The sequence below is a fragment of the Thunnus maccoyii genome, chromosome 2 (genome assembly GCF_910596095.1).
Source record: "Thunnus maccoyii chromosome 2, fThuMac1.1, whole genome shotgun sequence".
In the NCBI taxonomy this organism is placed as follows: domain Eukaryota; kingdom Metazoa; phylum Chordata; class Actinopteri; order Scombriformes; family Scombridae; genus Thunnus; species Thunnus maccoyii.
Window position 1 is genome coordinate 12,947,459 of NC_056534.1, and position 25,783 is coordinate 12,973,241.

General features: G+C 40.8%; 1 protein-coding gene across 5 annotated transcripts in view; it reads left to right on the top strand.

The window, feature by feature from the left end:
- LOC121914078 (LIM and calponin homology domains-containing protein 1-like) overlaps positions 1-25,283 on the top strand; it is a 30,985-nt gene extending 5,702 nt beyond the window's left edge. The window contains exons 2-32 of one of the 5 annotated variants that reach the window (XM_042437107.1): positions 2,707-2,777; positions 2,885-2,954; positions 3,052-3,158; positions 3,250-3,280; positions 3,366-3,476; positions 4,856-4,983; positions 5,280-5,350; positions 6,975-7,176; positions 7,348-7,554; positions 7,995-8,303; positions 8,497-8,769; positions 10,600-10,857; positions 11,973-12,329; positions 12,449-12,784; positions 14,479-14,832; positions 15,127-15,165; positions 15,596-15,725; positions 17,066-17,223; positions 17,533-17,812; positions 17,912-18,361; positions 19,141-19,470; positions 20,650-20,752; positions 20,913-20,938; positions 21,126-21,239; positions 21,375-21,467; positions 22,176-22,377; positions 22,473-22,572; positions 23,054-23,128; positions 23,322-23,430; positions 23,767-23,869; positions 24,815-25,283. In XM_042437107.1, coding sequence (XP_042293041.1) covers positions 2,707-2,777; positions 2,885-2,954; positions 3,052-3,158; positions 3,250-3,280; positions 3,366-3,476; positions 4,856-4,983; positions 5,280-5,350; positions 6,975-7,176; positions 7,348-7,554; positions 7,995-8,303; positions 8,497-8,769; positions 10,600-10,857; positions 11,973-12,329; positions 12,449-12,784; positions 14,479-14,832; positions 15,127-15,165; positions 15,596-15,725; positions 17,066-17,223; positions 17,533-17,812; positions 17,912-18,361; positions 19,141-19,470; positions 20,650-20,752; positions 20,913-20,938; positions 21,126-21,239; positions 21,375-21,467; positions 22,176-22,377; positions 22,473-22,572; positions 23,054-23,128; positions 23,322-23,430; positions 23,767-23,869; positions 24,815-24,840 — 5,223 coding nt within the window. In that variant the 3' untranslated portion in view covers positions 24,841-25,283. Of the gene's footprint in view, positions 1-2,706; positions 2,778-2,884; positions 2,955-3,051; positions 3,159-3,249; positions 3,281-3,365; positions 3,477-4,855; positions 4,984-5,279; positions 5,351-6,974; positions 7,177-7,347; positions 7,555-7,994; positions 8,304-8,496; positions 8,770-10,599; positions 10,858-11,972; positions 12,330-12,448; positions 12,785-14,478; positions 14,833-15,126; positions 15,166-15,595; positions 15,726-17,065; positions 17,224-17,532; positions 18,362-19,140; positions 19,471-20,649; positions 20,753-20,912; positions 20,939-21,125; positions 21,240-21,374; positions 21,468-22,175; positions 22,378-22,472; positions 22,573-23,053; positions 23,129-23,321; positions 23,431-23,766; positions 23,870-24,814 lie in introns of all 5 variants that reach the window. The other 4 variants (XM_042437118.1, XM_042437088.1, XM_042437097.1 and 1 more) reach the window with 4 other exon arrangements.
- Positions 25,284-25,783: the final 500 nt, after the last annotated feature.

Below are 25,783 nucleotides of genomic sequence, written 5' to 3' on the forward strand. Positions count from 1 at the left end.
TCAACTTGTGTAAGATGCAGCATCATGGCACTAAACAGAGAATTTAATCCTTACAGCGGAAACGCTACGAAACGCCACCAACTGCATCTTTCTCTCTGCTCTCTCTGTTTTTCTAGCCTCTCATTCTTTCCATTGTTTTTTTTTTTACAGTTGCTAGAATAAAAGTAAAGGGTACACTGGCCTAATTCTTCTTCTCCTCTGCCCCCCGCACACTCAAACCCACCTCAGGGGTTTAAATGGTAGCTGCTGCTGCCATTCACCGAGGCCAAACAGAGCAATCCACCATGAGGTCTGGGAGGGAGTGAGAGAGGGTCGAATTACTGTTGCTAGCGCTGAAATACCCTCAAGGCTTTTTGCTCTGGTTTTTTGGCCAGACATGAATGCTCACTAAACAGACACATTCTCTTTCACACACTCTGTTTCTCCTTTTTAAAACACACACTCGAGCACAAACGTCACAACTTTTTTCCTGCGCTAAAATTTTAATGCGAAACATGTATGTTCACATCAGTCACTATGTCTACTTGCTGTGTTTCTGTCTCAGCATTTTGCCAATAACACATCCTTAACCGCCTCCACCCTCTGCTCACTGTCTGCGTCCTGCATCCTACACACACACACACACACACACACACACTGCCTACCTACACAAAGTGCGAACACAAACACAGTAGTGCTGCTCTCCCTCAATACAGCACTGTCCTTGGTAAGTAAATTATGCATGACCATGGTGTAAATGTTTCAAAGACCTGGAGTCGAAACATGATGTGTGTGTGTGTGTGTGTGTGTGTGTGAGACAGCAGAGCGATGAAAGACAATAAAAAGAAGGGAATGCCAATGGGAAACATCTGGTCATCACTTATGTAACAAAAAAAAAACAATAGGCTGTTTTCATAGCTGCAGATGCAGATGTGTGTGTTTTCCGCTCATACTGTACATATCGTACATCTGCATCAGAACTGTACATAAAGAAATAGAAAGAAATCATGAATCTAACAAGAGAAAAAAGGAGAAAAGCAAAAGGAGGAAGAAAAGATTAAGCAGCATCTTGAATATTTAGTATCAAATGCTTTAATACCAAAGTATTAAACCCTCAGATTATGAAGTGTTTGTGGTGAGTGTCCCACTCACAAATGTGTGTAATATGTTTGCAGATGGTCGTGCAGGAGCATATATATGAGCAGTGGAGACAGAGAGAGTGTGTGCCTGCAGTTAACAGTTTTGGTGCTAACTATAATCTGTGCTAATCTGGATTAGACGTCTAAACAGGCGTCAGTCAAACCTCTCCACTTTTCCATTCATCTTTGGCTGCTGGTTACACAACAACTCCAGAAAGCAGTGTGTGTGTGTGTGTGTATGTGTTTGTGTGTGTGGGTTGTTATCACTGCCGCTTCCTGATTCTCCCGTACAGGACGTGCTGCAACTTGGAGTCCAGGTTAGAAGATTAAGGTTATCGTTGCAACTCTGTCCAGCCAAGACGGCATGCATCTAAATCAGGGACGTGCGTGTGGGTGCATTTTGGGAAAATGGAATGAGGACACAGAGCAGTGTGTCATTGCCCTGGCGTCACTCTAATTTGGTTTCTACTGAAGCAAAATGTTGGGGGAAGGGTGAACCGGGCAGCAGCAGGTTCCTCCATCAGGGACACAGTGAAGCACAATCCATTAAACCTCCATCAGTGTTGGATAGAATAATTACCAATTAATGACAGTGAACATGTTAGAGCTTAAACTTTGCTTCTTAATCTGTCAATTCTTTTATTACTCAGTAAATCCTTCAAAACATGAAACGTCCAAAAATGATGACAAATGCCCATCAGGAGCTCAAAGTGACGTCTATAAAGTCCTTGTGTTACAAATACCCAGTTTACAATGTTAAAAACAGAAACAAGCAGCACATTTTCACATTTAAGGAGCTGAAGCCAGAGAATATTTGGCATTTTTACTTGATAACTGACCTAAATTATTAATTGAGTTTTGATAATGAATGTTAATCATTTCAGCATTAGGCAATATTAATCTCTCTATGTTCTAATAAGCAGCATGACCAACAATAGAGGCTACTGCTTTCACAGAGCACAGCATCGTCTTCAGGGTTAGAATTAGTTAGTTAAGCTTTATATTTACAGTATGTATAGGAAAATATAATTGAAATCAAAATCTCTTTTGCAAGAAATTCTGAAAACAATGTCACTTGAGTCTGTCATAAATACTCTCCATTGTCTGTCTTCCTCCTCTCTGCTCCATTTCGTTCCCTCAGCATTGCTTTTTTATGAGTACTGTCACATATTTCACATCCTTCTGAGGAAACGTGAAGTTTGAAAGTGTCAGATCCTGGAGTTAGAAATGAAACAAGGACATAAAAAAGTGATATTTGCACTTATTCATTTTTAAAAGAAACATATTTAATCTGGTTGAAGTTGGAGCTGCCATTATTCTCTGGTTCCTCCTCTCAAATGTGAAAAACTGTGTTTTTTATGTGCTGTATAATCGTTACTTTGAATTGTCGGTTGGATAAAACAAGCAATTTGAAGACATCAACTTGGGATCTGGGAACATGTGATGTTCGTTAAATATTCTCTGACATTTTTAGACAAATGAATTGGTTAATCCAAAATGAATCATCAGATTAATATATAATTGTTAGTTGCGGACCTAATTCCACTCCACCTCTGTTACATCTGTCTCTTCCTGTCCTCCCTCCCAGGCTGTAACGGGGAAGAGCTTTGGAGACAAGGACTTCCGCAGTGCACTGGAGAACGGCATCCTGTTATGCGAGTAAGCTTGTAACATCACTCCCTTTCAGGCTTTTTGATGTCTGAAGTAGCAACAACTTACACAAACTCCCTTAACATTGAATAAATCCCCACCCTTCCTCCAACCAGACTGCTGAGTGCAATCAAACCAGGGCTGGTTAAGAAGATCAACAGACTGCCCACCCCCATCGCTGGGCTGGTAAGAAGATACTCTCCAGCGTGACATTCATCTCTGCAAACCAGCCTATTCGTCAAAGTGATAAACTCTGTCTGTGGTCCCCTGCTGTGTCTTCTAGGACAACCTGTCAGTCTTCCTGCGGGGCTGTGAGGAGTTGGGCCTGAGGGGCTCCCAGCTGTTTGACCCCGGAGACTTGCAAGACACTTCCATACGAGCCAACCTCAAGTAAATGAGCATTTGTGGCTTTTTTTATTCCTGTTTATGTCCATTTTAATGTTGAATCACATGACAGTAACACACTTCTCTCTCTCATTAGGGACTCCGACTGCAACCGCAAACTTAAAAATGTGAGTTTTATTGCTTTTTTTCTCACATTATCTTCTTCGTCAGGGTGTTAAGCACACCAAACACCTCTATCCGTCTCTTTCTCAGGTGCTGAACACAGTGTTCTGGCTGGGAAAGGCCGCCAGCGGCTGCGCCTCCTACAGCGGCCCGACTCTCAACCTCAAGGAGTTTGAAGGGCTGCTTGCACAAATGAAGGTGGTGAGTGAACAAAGTGAGAAGGGCCGAGCATGCAGGGGGAGAGGGGGACTGACAGAAAAAACAGATTAGTGGCACGGAGGAGGTGTGGGGGGATGGATTTGTTAGTTTCCTGTCTTTGTTGGGGTGCGGGAGAGACACGCTAGGCTGGAGACAAACACATTTTTTGTTTTTGTTACACCACACCTACTCCTATTTCAGGGAGAGATAGAGGGGATAAACAGGACATGAGTTAAGAAAGAAGTTTGACTCTGATTGTTTTATCTTTCGGATCAATTGGAAGTCCATTCAAATCAGTTCATCTTTACTGTTATTTATTTTTTTACACAAGATACAAACACCTGGTATCTTCTTGTTCCTCACTTTTCTATCTCTTTGTCTTTTGCACCTTTCAAACATGCACCTCCTTACGTTAGTCTGATGGCTGTTTAACATGTCGGTTTTATGTCTAAATAAGCAACCTGGTCACTATCACGTAACAGTCACGATAGGAATCTTATTAGGTGGGAGTACTAGTGAAGACTTAAGGCCGGGGAGTATATGTATAGTGTGGAAACGTGTCTTTTCTTTCACCATCTAACATCAGTGAAATAAATTTATCATCTCAGTCATCATTTCTTATGCATAAAATCGGTTTAATAAACTAGGAGACACTGTGAAAGAGACAATTTTAAGGCTTTGAGGAGGAAATCAATCTTCTCATATCAGATCAGTTTATAAAAACGTTTCCCCTGGCAACTAGAGCAGAAGAGGTTAAAAAACTCATCAAACAGACACAGTAATAATTAAACCAGAGCTTCATTTATGCCAGCTGTTGAATAAATGATTATCCAGCAAAACGCTTTACAAACAGCATGTGAGCTAATAAGAATTAAATGAAAATAGCAACTTAACGTTCTGTCACTCAGTGATTGTGCATTCTTGAACTTTTTAAAACAAGCAACAGAATTAGCTCTCTAGTAAGTTTAATTAATGAAACTGATGCGTAACTATGTCAGTGGATTCAATCAGAGAAGCTGTGATGAGACTCACAATGGTCATTAATTAAGGCCTCAACAGCAAAATAAGTTTAAAAATTCATCAGAGATACTTCCTCTTGCGCACCAGGTGCCAAATATCACACAAGCATTAGTGTCTCTTTCTGTAAATGTCCTGTCATGTCTGAATAAAGCCATAAGGAACACTAACGTAAAAGTCACTTATGTCTGAATGACAAAAAGCCGTCACTATAACAGCTTCATGAAGCCAGCAACATTACATATTCCATGTCTGAAAAGGGCTCCAAAGTGATGTTCTTCATGCATATTTCCTACTTTATGCATTTGATCACATATTTTCCTTGTAGCTCATGTATTTTGTGTGTGTTTTGTGTGTGTTTGTAGGAAAGTGAGGAAGGAGGGGACGGTGCGCAGAAGCGCGGTGTGAGAGACAGCGGCTATGACTGCTGGGACTCTGAGAGGAGTGATTCTCTCTCTCCACCACGACACACTCGAGACAACTCCCTGGACAGGTGAGAGACATCTGTCAACACACACACTCACACACACATACCCCATATATGTGGACACACACACTATAGGAACTTCAGATCACTCATGAGAATTTAACTTTTGATGTTTTTTAGATTAAAAACATCTAATTTCAATATTGGTTCTTCATAATCACAGTCATACATACTAAAACTGTTTTTAGGCTGATTATAACATTTAATTTAAAAAAAACTGGGGAAAAAAATGTAAATGTCCCATGCATGAATTTAGCTGCTACAATGTGAAATTGTAATATGTTTTATTTTGTTTTTGACAGTCTGGACTCCTTTGGCTCTCGCTCACAGCACAGTCCCTCCCCTGATGTCGTGAATCGAGGAAACAGTGATGGTTTGTTCTGATAAATGTCTTTCAACTTTGGAGAACTGTAGAGAGAGCAAGGCCAGCTGTTCCCCCCCTGCTTCCAGTCCTTATGTTAAGTTAAGCGAATTGCCTCCTGGCTATACAGCCTCACACCTAACAGGCAGACATGAAAGTGGTATCGATCTTCTCATCTAACTCTCTGAAAGAAAGCAAATCAGCATTTTTTCCAAAATGTCAAATGATTCCTTTAAGGCAGCAATACAAAACCACTTCTCCATAAATAGTCTGCTGATCTCTTGCATGTTAGGGTTTTAACCTTGGTATGTTATGGCCAGGCAGGCCGCCTGTGGACAACAGCTGAACGTCTCAGCCTGTCTGTGTGTGTGTTTGTGTGTGTGTGTGTGTGTCCCAGATGCAGCAGCTGTTGGTCTCAGTAGCAATCACTTGATATTTGGACCTGGGAAATACAGACTGAGGTCAACATCCTGCCTGTCATGTCTGTGTGTGTGTGTTTGAAGTGGGGCATCACAGGCATCCTGTTTGTGTCTTTTATGTTGACAGTGTAATGTGTCTGCAGAAAGGTGACAAGAAAAACACTATTCCAGAGCCGGGAATAAACTCATTCCCTACATTCCCTACAGGTCACAGAGAAAGTGTGCTGTCCCTCTGAGAAACATTTACATTTCCTACCAGCAGAGTTGAAAAAGATTTATAGTTTATCATATTCTGTCTGTCTGTTTGCAGGATACTTAATAGATTTATGCATAAAAAGGTTAGGAAGAAAAGAAGTGATCAATGTGTCTGACTGACTTGCTACATACTATACTGTACTCTGTGTTGCCGTAATATTTAAATCATAATTCTCCTTGATTTTTGTAGTTTTGCTGGGATTTGGGAGCAGTCAGGTGACCATACAAATCGTAAACAAGTTGACAGTTTAGCTAGATTATCTAAACTACTTTATTTTGAAGTAAAACTGAAAGTGAGCACACTCAAAATGCTACTAGTAATACCTCTTTGCATAGTAAAACAGCCTGTAAACTGTGGTGGATGTTTACAACGGACAATTTATGTAGTGATCTTACTGTTCACCTTTGTTTTACCTTACAAATAGGTTTTGCTAACCTGGGAGTTTGTTTGGAATCTGTCTGTCTATCTAAGTGCTTATATTTACTGAATATCGGACTTCTTTTTAGTAAGGTTGCCTTGTTCCCTGATGTCAGCAATTTGTGAGTAAAATGTTATTGTCAGTGGTAGGAATGATAGCCAAAATTACGAGAAAGTAGACCATGGTTTTAATAAAATGGAAATTTTAATGGCCACTGAGCAAAAACAAAGCTAAATTAATTAAGTCATGTCGCAATAAATGGCTAAAATGCTTTCAAGTATTGAGAATATGAATAGGCACATCCCATTTCCAAATTCAGGCACAATCATGACAATCTGTGCATCTACTGACATGAAACCTGAAGTTGTTAATGGACTTTTGGTAATAAAAAACAACATTGAGCCATATGCCTTGACAACTGTTTAGCATATGCAGAGGTTATTATGCAAGGACCAATTAAGAATAGTTGCTCACAGTCCTGACATGCTTTCTAACCTTCCTGACTCTTTTACCTTTTATGCTCTATCGCTCTTTGTTGCCCAGGGCGAGGCAGCGACTCAGAGGCCGACGCCCCCAGCAGGAAGCCAGATGTGCGAAAGGATGACATGTTGGCCAGACGGACTGCCAGCAGTGAATCAAGAAGCTCCATTCCCTTTAACCAGTTTCTTCCCAACCGAACCAATGTCAGCTCCTACATCCCCACTCAGCGACGAAAACCACATACGGAGGAAGGAGAGCAGCGGAGGTAATGACCAACACATGAGTACAATAAATTATTCAGTATTCATAATGATTTTTCATTGAACGTAAGTGCTGCGATGTCAAATACAAACACTGAGCAGATTGAAGTAAATCACACAAGACACACATTTCCGTTATCCCTAATCTCTCCCTGCCATCACACACCATTCCTCAGTCAACCTCAAGCTACTCCAGAGCAGGTTGAGGGCAAAAGACTGCACTTCAAAACCGCAAAGACTGTCACCTGGGCACCTGAGAACAATGGCGAAAAACTAAACCAAGAAGAGGAGAAGGTGGCCCAGGACATTTTGGAGCAGAGGAGGCTGCAGAAGTTGGAGAAGGCAGGGATTAAACTTCTGCCTGCTGCCGCTCGCTACAGCAGGTCAGAGAGGAACGAGCATAAGAGCTGCTGCCACTGCGATTGGACAGTTTTGGTCGTGTTCACTAACGAATAGTTGTGATGGTAAATAGTGTTCTGGTGTGCCTCGATCACGCTGGTGGTGTGATTTCACTTTTAGCTTTGTGTAGCTGTGAGTTTTGTGTGTTGGCATACGGATCTGACTAACTGCTTGCTCATGTTTGGTGTTTGAAGAATTAGGAGAGGTTGATTTAAATCTTGACAGTTGTTCATTTTGAAATAGAGGTTTCAGTGGATGTGAATTTTCTAACACACAAAGATAAGTTTTACTTTTCGCTGCAACTAATCGATGATCATCGTGGGCGCATGTCAAGTCCGATCTTTGCACGTCACTACCTCTGGCACGATGGATTTTTAAGCATCTCTGAAATGACTTTGCCACACCTTCCCGTCTCCAACTTCAGCCCTCCCACAACGGAGGAACAGAAAGTGAGGTCGCCTTCCCCGAACATCATCCTTCGCCGCGATAATGACTTTTTGAACTCTCAGAAATCTGCGTGGGATTCCTCCTCTGACGGGGAGGATCAGGCAGAGGTGCAGAAAGTTCCGGATGTTCGTAGAGATGACCTGGCGTCCAGACGAGCTCCCCGCGGCCCCGTCGCTCCCAAGGTGCATCAGTTTATCCCTCCGCCTGTATGCAGCAACAAAGACCGAGAACGCTGGGAGGGCATTAGACGAGCCTCACAGCAAACACTGCAGGAGAAGGAGATCAGGTTAGACGTGTGTGTGTGTGTGTGTGAATTTGCAGTTTTTCTTCAATTTCCTCTAACCTGCCGCTAAATATTCTTTCCTATTTTCCTGCTCTTTCTTTCCTTGGGTGTTGTGGTCACTTGTGGTTTGATGTGTTTGTTTCACTTTGTAACGTGTGCGGTGTAATGTCACTGTACTGGCTCTGTGATTGGACAGTGAGAATCAAGCTGTCCCTGACATCATTACGCGCAGAGACAACCCCTTCCTAAAGTCCACCCCTCGCCATGAGGAGGAAGAGGAGGACAAGGAGGAAGAGGGAGAAGAGGGAAGGGTTAAGGCGATACCTAATAAGCAGAAGGATGACCTGGCTCGTAGGCGGGCTCAGAGTAGGCCAATCCCTCACAGGGATGGACCAATGAGCTTTGCTCCTGCCGCCATGAGCCAGGCAGATATGGAGAAGTGGGAGAGACTCAAGATGACTGAACCCAGGTGCCCAACACACACTCTCTGTTTTACACACATGCTGTACAAAGCACTAAAATGCTGCTGTATATCAAGTGTGTGGAATGTAGATGAATGTGTGCTTCAAAGAGATAGTGTGTGTGTGTTTGTGTGTTTGTGTGTTTGTGCTTCTAGTTTTATTTAGTCTTTATTACAGGCAGATGAGGGTCATTAATCTGCAAAAATGAAACCAAGCAAACTTTCATATGAAAATACAACCCAGATGGCTCTCTAGATATGTTTGTGAAGTCCCTGATCAAACAGCGCTGGCATACGTCGGTGGTTTGGTACTTTAGATAGATAGATAGATAGATAGATAGATAGATAGATAGATAGATAGATAGATAGATAGATAGATAGATAGATTGATTTATTTGACAAAATTTAAAACATACATGACAGACTGATCACACAGACAGTCTCCATATAAGATTTTTTTAAATTGTTGAGGATTAAAATACACAAAAAAGCCCGAGGGCTTATTTCCATTGTGGTCCTCTATTGCAGTACAAGATTTATTTTGGATTACATCCAGCTGAACCAACAAACCTCTATAAAAACCATCTAAAAATCTCAGTATCTTTGCAACAACTGTTGTTTATTTTGTAACAGAAGTACATACAAGCCAAAAGAGTAAAATAAAAATATAGGTGGTGAATAAAGAGGTGAGAAAACATTTTAACAATGTTTGTGCTTCTGTAAATTTATTGCAATATGACTCAGACCAATTCTGTCTAATTGATTTTAAATTCCAAAGAGTTACTTTTCTGAAGAGACCAAATCAAAAGTTTGGACAAAATGGTTCAAGTGCAATTACTTAAATTGGGCTTTGTGCCTCAAAAGGGGTGCAATTGTTAAAATGATTAAAAAAAAATGTTTAAAAAGTCCAAGTGAATAATCAATTATCTAGAGCACAGGTCATGAGTAATATTGCTGAAATGATTACTCATTTAATCAGTTTAATAATTTGTAAGAAACACCTTTTATTATCAATTAACTGTTGAAATAATTTGTTAAATTTTTCTATGGATTTAACCATAATGAAAATGTTGTTTGTTACAGCCATCAAAGTAAATAAAGTTTACTACTCTAAACATGATCAGAAATATTTTAAAAACCTCAAAAAATAATCTCCATCTTGTCAATATTTTCTCAACTCTTTTCTGTCTTAAGTCTGTTGTATCTTGTTTTGTAAGCAGCTTTAAACCTCCATAGACTAAGTTTCCCTTCTTTTCTCTGTCGCTCCCTATGTTCTCATCTGCTTGTTTATTCTCCTCATTATTCTGCACTTCAGTCCTCTTCAGTCTTCTTTGACAGGCATTGAAACAGATTAGGGAATTGGCCGGTATGTGTGAGACTCTGTGTGTGTGACCAAAGAAAGAAAAGAGGCGACTGTTGGCTGTGAGCGCCGCTAAGGCTTTGTTTTCCTTCTCTGTGCTGATGTCATTAGATAGGATAAAGAGTTTTTTGTGTTCCCAGAGCAGCAGCAGTTACCAGGGAAATGTTGCTACCTAGAGTAGATAAAAAAAAGCTTGTGTGTGTACGTGTGAATGTACATGTGTGTTGAATTGATTTAAGTACATAACCCCATGCTTTGACCCCCTCTGTCCATCCACACTTCCTGTCTGATTCATCAGTTCCACCTCATCCTTCCTTTGTCTTCACAATCTGATCCTCTGTCTGTAGTTGCTCATGATTTCTTTTCCACCCTGTTTCTTTCCCCTCCTGCTTTTTTTGTGTGCTGTTGTTGTTGGTGTGTGTGTGTGTTTGTTTGTTACTGTGTGTGTGTGTTCTTCATGTGTGAGATTGTATCTACAGTGAGGCTAGTCCGGCCCCTGTGTGTCAGGCTTGTCTGGAGAAAAATTATGGAAGTCCTTTCAGCGGATCAGCAAAGGCTGGACGAGGTCAAAGCAAAGTTGTGACCTTTGGGGGTGTGACTGAGATCGGGCAGCCAATAGATACAGTCACGTCAAGTGAAGGGGAGGAGACGGAGTTGCTAAGACGACTCCTTTCCAAGGCAACTGTAGCCATGCCTACCATTGGCCTGGGCTCCCAGCTTTCAGAGCGGGAACGCAGGTATGGACGAGGCCAAATACGAGACAGCGTTGACTCGAATACAAAGTCGCTTGCATTAGTATGAAGTGTACTGAGGAATAGTTAGAATAGTTTTCTATTCCACTACTCATTAAATGGTTTAATTAAACTGCTTGCATTTTGGAACATGTTTTACATGCAGGCCTATTTGAATTAGTAAATTAGGTAGTTTGGATGCACCCTCTGCATTGTACTGATTTGCTTGTAGTTTTAATAAGAAACAAAGGTACACACACACAAACAAGGATGCATGCATGTATATCCTACTATGATAACACATATAGCCTGACCTACAATTGATTTTTACAGCTGATATTGATACTTAAGAGTTTTTAAAAACATAAATAAGGATATATTGACCAGTAGTCATTTTTTACATAAACACAAAACTTTTATTTTATAAGGATCCCTTAAATATACTGTATTTTTTAAGGAATTGTGACACATATGTACTGAGCGGGACATTTTATAGTTGAAAAATAAAATTCTCAGGACTGTGGTACACAAACTCTGTGATTTTCTTGTTACGTATACACATATACAACAGCACTAATACATATGCGATAAGCCAATATCAGCCGATTTATTTTGCCTCTGCCAATTTATCAGTCTTGCTCTGATAAGCAGAAGAAAAAGCACAGACCATGCATTTCTATTAAGTTTGCTGAGATAACACACAATCTTCTGATATCTTTTTGAAAGATCTTTGGGTCAGACCTAAAGCGCTGCACTTCATAGATGGAGGTTTTCACATGACTGTTGTGGTCAAAGTGTCCCAGTCAGGTCAAAACCTCATCTGAGCTTTGAGGGCTGTTTGCAGATTTGCATTAGTTTTGCATGTTTTCTTTTCCAACCTCCGGCTGTTTGTTGCTGAAATATTCCTTTGAATTGTATGAAATTTTCTGATCTCACTAAAAATACTTTTGCAATCTGTATTCTTTACTTCTTGTGATCACCTCTGGCCTGCTTCTCTGCATGTTTCTGTGTGCATTTAATTTTATTTATATATTGTATTTTTGGATGTTTGTGTATAGAGTTAGCCAGGCATTATCCATTTCTCGTTGCTGCAGTTAGAGCTTTTTATGATGCTCTCACAGCCAGGTAGAAGGAGATAATCTCAGTCAAACTGCCCCAAAATCTGCTGACCTCCCACCGTGGACCCCCGATGCCACTCCCTCTCCTGCTGAACTGGATGCACGTCTGGCTCAGTATGAAATGAGAGCAGAGGAGGAGGATGAGGAAGAAGAGGAGAGGATCCCAGATCTTCAGAAAGACGACATGATGGCGAGGAGGACAGGAGTTTTCCATAAACAAAGCACCAGTACAGCGACTTGCAACCGCTTTCTGCCTGTGCCTGCCTCCAAACGCTGCACACAAGGGGTGGTCACCACTGATGCTGCTCCGAGGAACAAAAAGGAAGTACAGACAGACAGGAGCAAGAAACTGAATGTCAGGTGGGCTGAGTTTTGTGTGGAACAGTTTCTAACAGTGTGCAGAGGCCACTAACAACCTTGGTGTGATGTGCATCCTTACAAAGATTCTCCAGCTTGATGTTTAGTTATTTCAATTATAGGAGTTTCTCTCATAGAGTGGAGCAACACCAACCGCGGGATCCTATGGAAACACCTCAACCGCATCCTGTAACGGAGGTGATCCGATCCACCTCTCACAGTGAACATGAATACGATGATGATGATGATGAAAATGAGCCTGTGCCTGACGTACAGAAGGATGATATGATGGCTCGAAGGATGGGATCATCTCAGAAAAAGGGTGCAGCCAGAACAAATCAGTGCTTCAGCCAGTTCCTGCCAGTACCAGGATCAGTCAAATATAACATTGCCCCAGTGTCTGGCATGAAGCAACTACACAACAAACCTAAACTCCCAGAAAAGATGGCAAGTGAAAGGTATGACCTGCGTTCGATGACGAGATCGTGCATCTAACATAGCTTCATTTTACTGGTAAAGAAGACGAAGATTTAATCATGTTTGCAAGTGATATGGCCTGCCTTGCTAACAGCAATGTGTCTCTGTAGATGATTTAGAGATGATCCTGTTGTTATGGTTTCATGCCAGCATGTTTCAGTCCCTCCAGCTGGATGACTGATGTGGTTTATTTATGCTATTTGTATTTCAAAGGACTGGTGGACTTTGATTTGCTGTTGTGGTCCAAATTGCTCACATGGCTCAGCTCATGCCTGTATTATATGACTGTAGTTTTTGCTTTGGTTTGGATTAATCTTGACTTTTGTTCTGTTGGTGAGTTCTAACCTTGGCTTTGTTTGGTATGACTTTGATTGGACCAGTTGACTGTTATCAATGTATGTCAAGTGTAAATCACTGCTGAATCACACTGATGCGCTACACTTTAAGGGCTGAAACTTTTAACTGAAATTACAGAAAAGTATTTTCTTGCATACCTTTAGTAGTATCTAGCCACTCAGCTACTCTAGTTTTGGTTTAATTTGCTCAGGTTTGTGGTGGTCACAGCATTGAAAATTTACATTTACAAAAATCAACAGCAGCATCTTTAGTAGCCTCGTTACTCTGAATAATCCACAGAACGTATTGTCAACAGTTTATACAGAGACTTTTCTCTTCAGTAGAAATTCATTTTTCTTTACCACGAGGTCTGTGGGACACTGTTTCTTGAGAAGGTGTTGCTGTTGAATTTCTTAAATGTCATTTGCTGTGAGCTCGACAAATTAAGAAGCAGAAATCTCAGAACCTCAGCGGATAAAACTGAAAGTATCTGCATGGCTAGATCCCATTACAGGTAAGAGTGAAAATATGTTTTTTTTTTTGTAATCTGGGCCCATTTAGCATATTCTTTCCACTTCCCACTCAGTGATCTCAGAGCAGGTGTTTTGCCTTCAGGTGTGCTCCAAAACCAAACCGGCACATTGCTGGTTTGTTTGTGTTGGGCGAGGTTTCCACTCTATTTTAATTCAGCACACAAATCAGCTCATACCACTTATGCCGACTTAAACTGATGGCTTGTGCAGGAAGTATACAAAATAGCAGGTGTACAATGCAGACTTGTATCCACATGTATTTAATAAGGCTTTTCAATAGGAAAGTTACTGCACTGTTTCTGCCAACATTTAAACTTCTAAAGGTGGAATTAAAGTTTGGTTGCAATAATAGTTGCATAAGTTGACAGTAACATGTTTATAATTGTATGTAAAATTTTCCTTATATTTACCAATTTATAGTTTTTTTCAGTAATTTTAATAATTATTCAGCTGATACCCACTATAAAAGGGTTACCACGACATCTACAGTATTTTCTGCTTTGTGCTCATCAGCTGATGGGAATTCAGTGTCATGCCTGCTGCCTCATGTGCTGCCTGTACTCTATTTAAATGGGTTTTCTCACTCTTGCACTACATAACAAAAAGACGCATCAACATGGCTGATGACCCCTGATTTCATCATCATTGTTTCATTACATCACTGACTGGGGTGTGTTCAGAGATGCAACATGGTTAAAGGTTTCAGCTAATAGAGAGCAAATCAGCTGCAGTGTTTTGCTCACTGTGATGCCGTTTGGATTTTCCCCAGTAATCTTGGTTTTGTCACTGGATCGTTGTTTTGGCAGCATTGTTACCGTGGCAGCAGAATCTCAGGCCTCGCCCTCCAAAGCCCCACGCAGGATGAGTGCAGGGCTGAGAGAGAGGCAGGAGGAGGAGGAGGAGGAGGATGGAAAGCAAAAGGGAGAGATGACAATCCCAAACACCTCTGTCACAGATGTGACTGAACCTCTCTCTTCTAAAACAATCACCCCTCCGCCCAGTCCTGCTACTGCCCCGACTTGTAAAGAGAAGGCAGAATTGGAAAAGAGGATTGTGGAGGAGAGAGTTGAGGAAAAGGTGGAAGAGAGAAAGGGGGATGTAAATGAGCAACCACGCAAGAAACCCTTCTGGCTGGAGGACGAAGATCTGCCTCCAATGATGTGAGATGCCTGTTGACCTCGTAATGCATGTGTCTTCACCTCCATTTTCAGATTTGATAAATTCGATGTTAGCAGTGCCAGTCTGCATTTACGCACTTGTTTACTTTTGTAAGATCTGTAAGAAAATGGAAGTGAGCAAGAACCAAACAATTACTCTCTACTTGTGCTGCAATGATGGCAAATGTTAAATCGATGTCTCCCCTCTTGAGATGTGAAGTGTGACATTAGCACTCCTGCTACACATTGCCTCACTCGCTCTTTCCTTTTGTTCACTTTATTCTGTTGTTGTTTTAGGATGAGCCGACGAGTTGCTTTTATGTCTGAGGACACTGAGTAAGTTTATCGATGGGGATCTGGATGAACTCCTGCATGATAACAATATAAACACACTGTGCACACTCAATTTGAAGAGTAAAATCCCAAAATATATTAATATACTACACGCTAACCTCAGGCTCATTGCTGTGCATTGCCAAGCTGCAACCCATTACTAACATCCAACTTTTTATTGTCATCTTTTACATTTTAGTTTTACTTCTTATTTAATGCTATTATTGTTTGCTTGTTATTTTGGATATAGATATATAGACATCTCAACTAATACACTTTGTTAAGTTGAATGTTGAATGTTCGTTCAGCTGCTTGTTCAATGACTAATGTAAATATTTGCTGTTTTCCAGAGTCGAATGGGACAAAGTTAACACGCTGAGTCACGTGATTCAGTGCTTTACACATGTTTACTCTCTTTCTATTTCCTGTTTAGGAGCGTGAGTATGAGTGACATGCTTAACGACGACGAGGTGGGGCACTTGCCGCAACTGAGCCAATCACGTTATGAGCGCATGCAGGAACAGTACAGCAACTTCCAGGATGATGAAGATCAGTGGCAAAACGTAAGAGACTTATGATATGAAACAGAGTGACACTGGCAACTTTATTAGGTACACCTGTTCAACTGCTCGTTAACGCAAATATCTAACCAGCCAATCTTGTGGTAGCAACTCAATGCATTTAGGCATATAGACATAGTCAAGATGATCTGCTGAAGTTCAAACCAAGCATCAGAAAGGGGAAGAAAGGTAATTTAAGTGACTTTGAACGTGGCTTGGTTGTTGGTGCCAGACGGGCTGGTCTGAGTATTTCAGAAACTGCTTATCTACTGGGATTTTTGTGCACAACCATCTCTAGTGTTTACAGAGAATTGTCCAAAAAAGAGAAAATATCTAGTGAGTGGCAGTTCTCTGGGCAAAAATGCCTTGTTGATGGCAAAGGTCAGAGGAAAATGGCTAGACTGGTTCAAGCTGATAGAAAGGCAACAGTAAATCAAATAACCACTTGTTACAACTGATGTGTGTAGAAGAGCATCTCTGAACACACAACACATCAAACCTTGAAGCAGTTGGGCTATAGCAACAGAAGACCACGCTGGGTGCCACTCCTGTCAGCTAAGAACAGATAACTGAGTGTAATATTCGACAGGGCTCCCCAAAATTGGACAATAGAAGATTGGAAAAACGTTGTCGGGTCTGACAATTTCTGCTGCGACATTCAGATGGTAGCGTCAGAATTTGGCATAAACAACATGAAAGCATGGATCCATCCTGCCTTATATCAATGGTTCAGGCTGGTGGTGGTGATGTAATGGTATGGGCAATGTTTTCTTGGCACACTTTGGACCCCTTAGTACCAAGTAAGCATTGTTTAAGTGCTACGGCCTACCAGAGTATTGTTGCTGAACATGTCCATCCCTTTATGACCACAGTGTACCCATCTTCTAATTGCTACTTCTGGCAGGATAATGCGCCATGTCACAAAGCTCAAATCATCTCAAACATGACAATGAGTTCACTGTACTCAAATGGCCTCAACAGTCACCAGATCTCAGTCCACTAGAGCACCTTTGGAATGTGGTGAAACGGGAGATTGGCATCATAGATGTGCAGCCGACAAATCTGCAGCAACTGCGTGATGCTATCATGTCAATATGCACCAAAATCTCTGAGGAATGTTTCCAGCACCTTGTTGAATCTATGTGTCAAAGAATTAAGGCAGTTCTGAAGGCAAAAGGGGGTCCAACCCAGTACTAGCAAGGTATACCTAATAAAGTGGCCAGTGAGTGTAGTTCGCTATATAAATTCTGGAAATAATGAGTTAAAATGCAGAAGCATATTTAAAAAAACAGTATTATCCTGAATAAATGCTGCCATTATTTGACAATGTGTACCTGTTACAGGAATTGGTTCGCTGGAAGAATCGCCGCCGCAGTGCGTCACAAGAGCTGATCAAAAAAGAGGAAGAGAGGAAGAGGATTGAGAAGAGGATGAAGGAGGAAGGAAGTGACTGCAACAAGAGGAAAAGCATTAAGACCTACAAAGAGATCGTGGAGGAAAAGTAAGGACGGGAGGCTGATATTAAGAGAAGTCCTTTTAGCACTAAACATGGCTCTGAAAATATGTATTCTAAGACAAACTGGGTTCTTCATTGCTTGTCAAATTATTTATCTTATTGTCAACAAATCTCTTGCAGATAATTGATCCTACTTACAAGTATTGTATGTGTATCCAAAGCCTGATATATCATCTAGCTAGCTTGTTGTGCTACATATCACAACCTCTTGACTTTGCGCTGTTCCCGTATCCTTGTTATATTTTACAAATGTAACGTACAGTTAAACAATTTGTGTTTCCCTAATTACTCCAGGGAGCGCAGAGAGGTAGAGTTGTGTGAAGCCTACAGGAATGCAGCGACTCCAGAGGAGGCAGCCATGGTTTTACAGCGTTACGCTCTCCGCTTCACCATCAGCGACGCAACACTGGACAGTCTAAAACTCCCCAGATCCACCGCAAAACCCAAACCAGACCCAAATCAGGTGGACAAAGAGCACAAACCTGTTCATGACTCTGAGACATTGGACCCTCTGCATAAACCAGAATCAACTGTTACGACGGACCAGAAGCACACAAAACCTGAAGACATGGAGATAGATAAAACTGCTCAACAAGAGACTTCAGATGCTGTTTCTTCCAGCTCCTCCACACCTAAAAGCCCCCTCCCCTCTGTCCCTTCTAAAATACTTCAGATAGATAAAACTGCTCAACAAGAGACTTCAGATGTTGTTTCTTCCAGCTCCTCCACACCTAAAAGCCCTGTCCCCTCTAAAATACTTCAGATAGATAAAACTGCTCAACAAGAGACTTCAGATGCTGTTTCTTCCAGCTCCTCCACACCTAAAAGCCCCCTCCCCTCTGTCACACACTCAGAAAACATGCCACCTCAATCCCAAGAACTTCGTGAACCTCAAACCCAACCAATTGAGTCTCCAAGCACACACGAACAACCGATGACAGTAGATGCACAGCCTCAAACCAAACACACTCCGCCTCAGATTGCACAAGTGCAGATGCACACCACACCGCCTGTACACACACTCCCCTCCCCTCCATCTGTGTCCTCCAGACCTGTTCCCCTGCTGGCGGCCAAACCCTACTGCCAGCCCAAGACTTCACAGTCTGGACAGAAACCTGTCAAGGTGAGGGCTTGATATCGAAACAGATCCTGTCAGCATCGTCTGACACTTCCCCATTCCTTCTCATTTCCTGACCTCATGCTCTCATTAAAGGGGTCGTTTAGCTTTTAGGAAGTTTTACTTCTTAATCAGAGTCACATAAAGTCATGGATACCTTTCTTTAGTTCTCTGTATGCAGTTTGTAGCTGTGTTGTATGGTGAGCCTAGCTGAGCTGTGTGAGCAGGATCAAGAATCAACTTCCCTCAAAAAGGGGAATGAATCTTTTAACTTCTCCAAAGGAGGATGTCTCATCTTACTAACATGTAATTCACATATTAATGGGTTAGGGTTAGGGTTGATCATTTCTCTATTGACATACAAATAATATTAGCTTTTGCTCTACTTTACATGTTCAATGAATACAAATATGCACTATACTTCTTTTTTGATTGATACTCGTGGCAGACCATGCTCACTCCACCTTGGACCTTTAAAAAGTAGTTCCAAACAATATTGCAGGTGGTAAGATTTTTATGTATTTTTGAAGACAATTGTTAAGAAAAATGTAATGCTAGGCAAAAAAATACAATAATAAATTAAAGTGGTTGGAGAAGATGTGGTTCAACAGTGGCTGCAACTGATCCCTTAAACCTTGGTTGTGCTCCTCAAGCTGCACACAGACACATAGACATTGCATTCATGTGTTTGTGTGACTGTCGTTAAGTAAGAAAAACACTGTAGTATAATTTCCAAGATCTAACTATCGCTTTAATCCTGACCTCTATGTGTGTGTCCCACTCAGATGGACGGGTTGGTGCGAGTGAACGGAGAGGCTACAGAGGATTTATCTGTTTCCACTCCACCTGCCTCCCCTCTGCACTCGTCAGAGGAGAACAAAGATGTTACCTCCAAACAGACGGAAACAGAAGTTCCTTCCGAGGAGACGGCAGCCAGTCAAGAGACGGCGGAGCAGTCGCCTCCTCCACAGACGGAGAAACTAACCTCGTCTTCTGGCTCTGCCATCAGCTCTCTGCTTGGTGGCAGAAACTGTGTCACCACAACAACTATTGTGACAGAACTCACGCAGACTCACGTGGAGCCGCATCCCCTGGATGTCCAAAGCAATGGACAGGTAACACACAAGTGACATGTTAAAGGATGCTTGTGTTTGCCAATTTACTACAACTTCCACATTATATTAATTAATGCTGGTAATTTTAAAAGCATACCATAGTTTTTAGATTGTTGAGTATTTACTTTTAGTCAAAGTTGTCTTATTGCTACATGGAGATTCAAGTGAAAATGTGGAATGTGCTGATAATTTTCTTGTGCTGGTGCATTTGAGTGTTTACAGGAAGCTGTGACATCTGAAACATAAGAGGTCAGGTGCTGATCCATGAGAGTCATGAGCTCTGTTGATGGAAAATTACTTAAACCAAGGAGACAAACAATACGCAACATGGACATTACTTGAAAATAATATTGTGAATATCACAATATTATTTTCAAGAAATGTCCATGTCCATGTTGCTTTTTGCCTTTAATAACTTCTTCCAACTCAGCAGCTGACTCTTCCTGGAAGCAGTTCAATATATCTACACAGCGGAGTTTCCTCCCACAGAAATCATTGTTTCATCTCCGTTCACATCTACAAAGTGCTAACACAAACAGAAAGGCGAGAGAATGAAAAAAAAGAAATATCCCTGTGGGAAAATTTATGTTTGAGTCGGCGCTCCTCTTCCAAAAAGATAAATAACTGCAATATGCATTTCAGACACATAAAACATCACAAAACACAATTAAAAATAAAATATATAGTTACACACATACATTCAGTACTACACACAATCAGACACTAAACCAGCTGCATCTTTTAACTCCCTAATTTTAAAATACCAACACATCTTGGTACAAAAGCATGTTAGCAGTGGTTCGATCTACATCAGGACTGTATATCTTTTGCCAGAAGGTAGAGGTTGAAATTCACAGTGCAGAATATGAGCAGGACCTGAAACTATCCTCAGTTGTTCACTGTGATAGATTGTCTATATAAAGCAAGTTTCAGTTCTCTTCATGTTGATTTTGATATTGCATTTACATGAACTGAAACCAGCGACTGCCTGCAAGGCAGGAAAAATCAGAAGTCCTTTGGTATGCTTTTGAAAAATTGGTCAGCAGTAATTAAAGTATGATGTGATTTGCACAACATTCAAAAACAGCATGAAATATTTTAGTAAATGGATAAATAGAGACAGAATAAATGTAGACCCACTTTGTTTCCAGTTCATTTATCTGAATGTTTAACTTTCAGGTCAATGGTACCATGGGATCATTCGGAAAACCAGCAGAGGAAAAAAAGGCTCAACCAGTTGCATCACCCTGCAGCATGCAGGAATATTCCCCCACTGTCACAGGTAAAACTGCTTTGTCCTCGATGTACTATTTTCAATCAAGTATTTACAGAAGTAGAACTTTGACTTCTGTAAATAATACAGAAGTATTGTTTATAGCATTAATTTTCCCTGCAGATATTGTTTTAGCAGTTGTAAATTTTTGTCTCTTCCTAATTTACAGAGGGACTCGAGGAGAGCAATGTGACTGTGAGTATTTCCAACCAGCTCCAGCTTGTTATTTCTGTTTCTCCTTCATTCTTAAATTTAACCCTGTCCTGACCCTTCGTCTCCTGTAGCTGTAGTCACTGTAGTCAGACTTGTCCTCTCACCTTTCCTCTCTTTCTGTCCTTTTGGTCCGTATACATGTGTGTGATTGTTGGTCGGGTCTGGGTAGATTGAGACCCCCATGTTGAACTTGGCTAAACGTGTTAATCACTGGGTCTGGGACCCTAATGAAGAGCGTACTCGCCTGGAAAGGTGGCAACAAGAGCAGGAGCGCCTCCTACAGGTACACTGGTGGAATGGTGTGTGTGCATGTAAGGCTCCATGAATGTTAACCAGAACACAGAAGTGATGGATGTGTGTGCCTATACGTGTAAGTGTATGTGTTTAAGTATTTAACACATACCTTGTGCCTCTGCAGGAGCAATACCAGAGAGAACAGGAGAAGCTGAAGAAGGAGTGGGAGAAAGCACAGCTAGAGGTGGAGGAAGAGGAGCGAAAACACAATGAAGAGGTACAAACTCTCACAGACTGACTCGCTAAAAATAAAATATAGACATATATAATATATATAATAAAATATATACATGGTGTGATCTCCTGCAGCCACACTCATGTTCATAACTCAAGTTCATAAATGTCCTAGGAGATGTGATTTGGAGAAAAATCTACTCCGAAAGGAACCTTTTTGGATATACAAACTGAACATTGTGGTTTAAATGACGATTTGACATAAAACCTTATTTTAAAACATGAATGAACACAATTAAATGTCAAGCCTTTAGATGAGATGTCTCCCTAACTCAGGCTATACACAGATACTTGTCATATAGTACTAGAAAATTTATCTCACTGTACATTTTTAAAAATGTGTATCATATATCCTGTATTCGCTATATATTTAAGTTATGTGTTTTTTTATACATAGTAGATTGTTTTGAGATATGGGTGTTTTTTGAATCATGTTTCTGTATATTTATATACAAGAGGGGACCCAAAAATTTCCCGGAAGCCATCAATAGCACGGGAGCAGGCTGAAGTTATCGCTTGCTTTTTGTTCATTTTCTATTTTCATTCATTTTCTATATTTGCCTCACAAGACTGTGATGGTCTAAATGTTGCTACCTATCTTTTTCCTTTGTACACTGAAAACAAAACACGTCACTTCCTGCTTTTGTGTGTCTTATGTGTTGTTTCTTTGTTTTGTCTGTACATCTTACAGGAGAGAAAGATTCTAGAGGAGACTGTAACACCCCTCAATCCCTCCGGCTTGTTCATCCAGCAGCCGGGCCAGACAGGGATGACTTCATCAGCTCCAGAAAAAAACGAGATAGAGGGCAAAAACGTTCCACTGCAGCAAAACGGCCAAAGAATCTCCACAGGGAACGAGGATCAGCATGCTTCCAAGCTGCATTTCTTCCAGGGTGAGATTCAAGTAGAAATACACACTGATACTGTATGTAGCAGGTGTCAACTCAGAGTTTCTGTAATGATGATTTTTTATGATGTATTCTTATAGATTCTGCTTGTGATGGTGAGCCTTCAAAGAAACAGGAACTGTGGAAGACGTCCTCTCTGGACCGCAACCCTCAGCTGATCCACGCAAATATTGTTAAAAGGTATTTACAGGATGTTTAGTGTGTGTCTGCCGTACATGTGTGTCTTTTTAAGCTCACCACATGCTGCTGCATGTTAAATGTATTTGAATTTGCTTTTCTATCAAAAAAATGAGTCTCAAATGTGATTTTTATTGAACTAAATGCCAAGATTTTAATGAATTGTTGGATGTACCGCATGTGTTTTGTGTCATGACAATAATTTGCTGGCTGGATAGATAGAGGTGACAAAAATATGTCCTGAGCCACCCTTTCATGGTGAAAAATGTTCATTCGCTAAGCAGCATTTTTATTCTTTTCCATAGCCTTGAAAAATACACATTTTACTTTTTCACCCTAACAGAATTTTGAATAAATAATTAACGTCTGTATTCACAGAAAATTAGAAATTAGATAATTATTTCTTTGAGCAGATGTTTTGGATTGGTCTTAATTATGTTTCTTGGGATTGGTCTTAATTATGTTTCTTGGTATGTGCCCACAGGTCTGGTTCCCATGACACTGTCATTGACAACCAGCAGTCCTCCTCATCATCACCTCAGCCTCCTTCGCCAAGCAGGTAATGACACATCCACACATACACATGACTACAAATGAAAAAAAACTCACTGATTTAGGGAATAATGAGAGAGTTTAACTGTAATGAATTAGAATTCATTAAATTCATTAAAAATGTCATTAACACTGGTGTGTGTGTGTGTGTGTGTGTGTGCGTGTGTGTGTGTGTGTGTGTGTGTGTGTGTGTCATGTAGGTGTGTCAGTGGAAAGAGACTATGTACTGGTTGTTCTCAACCTCTGGGAAAAGGAGCTGCCATGATCATCGACACACTGGGACTGTTTTTCCACATGCAGTGTTTCAAGGTACTGTGTTATTCTAGTACACAAACACACACACACACACACACACACACACACACACACACACACACACAGTCTTAAAGACAGTGCTACTAGTTATCTACAGTTGGCAGCACTAACATATTTGGCTTCTCTATAAAGGTTTGGATGATGTAAATGTAAGTATAGCATCTGTACTAAATCTAAATGAACTCCAAGGTATTGTGCCAACATAAAAAAGAAATGACTGAACTTATAGGAGTGAAAGGCAAGCCTCATATTTAGTAACCATTTGATAGCTTGTCTAAAACTATCCTGTCTGTGTATGATATTAGTTTTTAACCGTATTTCTCTCCTCAGTGTGGAGTGTGTGAGGGGCAGCTGGGTGACGCCACAGCAGGGACTGATGTGAGGATTCGTAATGGACTGCTGAGTTGTCACGACTGCTATATTGCGTCTCGGGGTGAGAACACGTACACACACATGCAAAGACAAACCGAGACTGACATGCATATAGGTGTGAACACCCCATCAAACATATTTGTTTACCTAAAAAGAACATGGCCATGTGATTTGTCGACCACCACATTTGAAAGTGTGGAGAGGAGTATAAAGTGGTCATCATCATCATGCATACAGTACAAGTTATCCTGCACAGCTATTGATGTATTGATGTCAATGGCGTCATACCCCCTCTACCAAGGAACTGCCAAAAAAGATTCAACAAAATGCAAATAAATGGTCAGTAACTGAATTAACTAAGTTATTAGGCCCTTAAAATGAAGTCCCTTAAAACATAAGTCGGCTGAAAACTAAGGCTAAAAAAACGAGATGTTGACTCAACTAACAGATATAACAGGATGAGACATGAGGGAAACATATATACTGGCTGATCAAACCAATAAACAGACACAGGGGAAGACAATAACTGAAACACGCCACAAAGAAACCCCAACCCCCCCCTTGCTGTCAGAGATCTTGGTCTGGTACGTGGCTTGGGTCTCTGCATATAACCAGGCTCCACCCTAAGCCACATCTTTTGTCAGACCAGGAAGAACTCAGCAGTCAGGAGAGAAAGACATGTAAATGAATATAACTTAATTAAACAAAATAGTAATATGACAAAACAATGTAAAATAGATGTACATGCTTCATTTAGAAAAACGTGTAGTGTCAAATGTGCTAATAAACACATTCTAAACAAACTCTGATTGTGTCTTATGTAATCTAAGTGACTGCAAATGAAAGTAACTGAATACGTGGTAATGATGTGAGTGTGTGTGTGTGTGTGTGTGAAACCTTAGACCTTCAGTTGTGTGGCTGTGGATACGGCCATCAAACAACCATATAATAAGCTATGACAGGAGACCATTGTACAGACTTTAAACACACTGTCATGTGTTTGCAGGTAGAGGACAGCCAACCACTCTATGATGACCTATATTCCGGAACCCCCACCATCACTACCAGTGATTGGACAGAGAACATTCTAGAACCTTGAATGACATCCTGCACAGTCTGGAAAATTCTGGAACCCTAACCCTCAAATCTCCTCGGAACTTCATGGATACTGAACATAAAACTGGACTAACGTCACATGCACATCAAGTACAGTACATGCATCTTAAAGTCCCAGTGAAACGGAAGTTACAGCGTCTTCAGCTTCTATGCTGTGATGTATATCCCAGTTAAATGGAATGTTTGAGCGGTGTACAGATTACAAGAGAGATTTAAATCAAACCCTTTGCATTTGATTGGACTGCAAAAAAGTGCATGGAGCTTACAGAGTTAAGTGCAATAAGAAGCTGCAGAGAGAAACATAGCTACAGAGGACTGTTGGCTCAACACACACCTCCCTCACTTGTTGTTAGATCAGGAGGAGGAAGAGGGAGAGATGAATGAATTAGACACATTGTTTTGGAAATGAAAACAAAGTTTTAGCCCACTGATATCCAAACACACATCTCTCTCTCTTATCTCTCTCCATATTGCTCTGTTAGCTACTATGACCCGCAAACGGTGAAGTGTGGTTTTATATAACAGCTGTGGCTACTCGCCCAGAGTTTAATTTTGTAAACACCCCTGAGTGCAGGATGATTCATCAAATATTTGAAACTGTTTTACAGGAGGAGAAAAGAGGGATTTTGATGTAAAAACACTCTGATACTGATTTTTTGACATGTATTTGGCATATAACGAGATAAATGAACAATTAACACAAGGACACAGGATTAAAACTGGGAAAATGTATTTTCCATTTTACTGGGACATTAACTGTACACATGTATACACTTTTTTTCAATATGTGTAGCATGGACTTAAGAAATAAGTGTGTTTATGACTTTGCACATCCATACTCAGCACAAAGACTAGAATA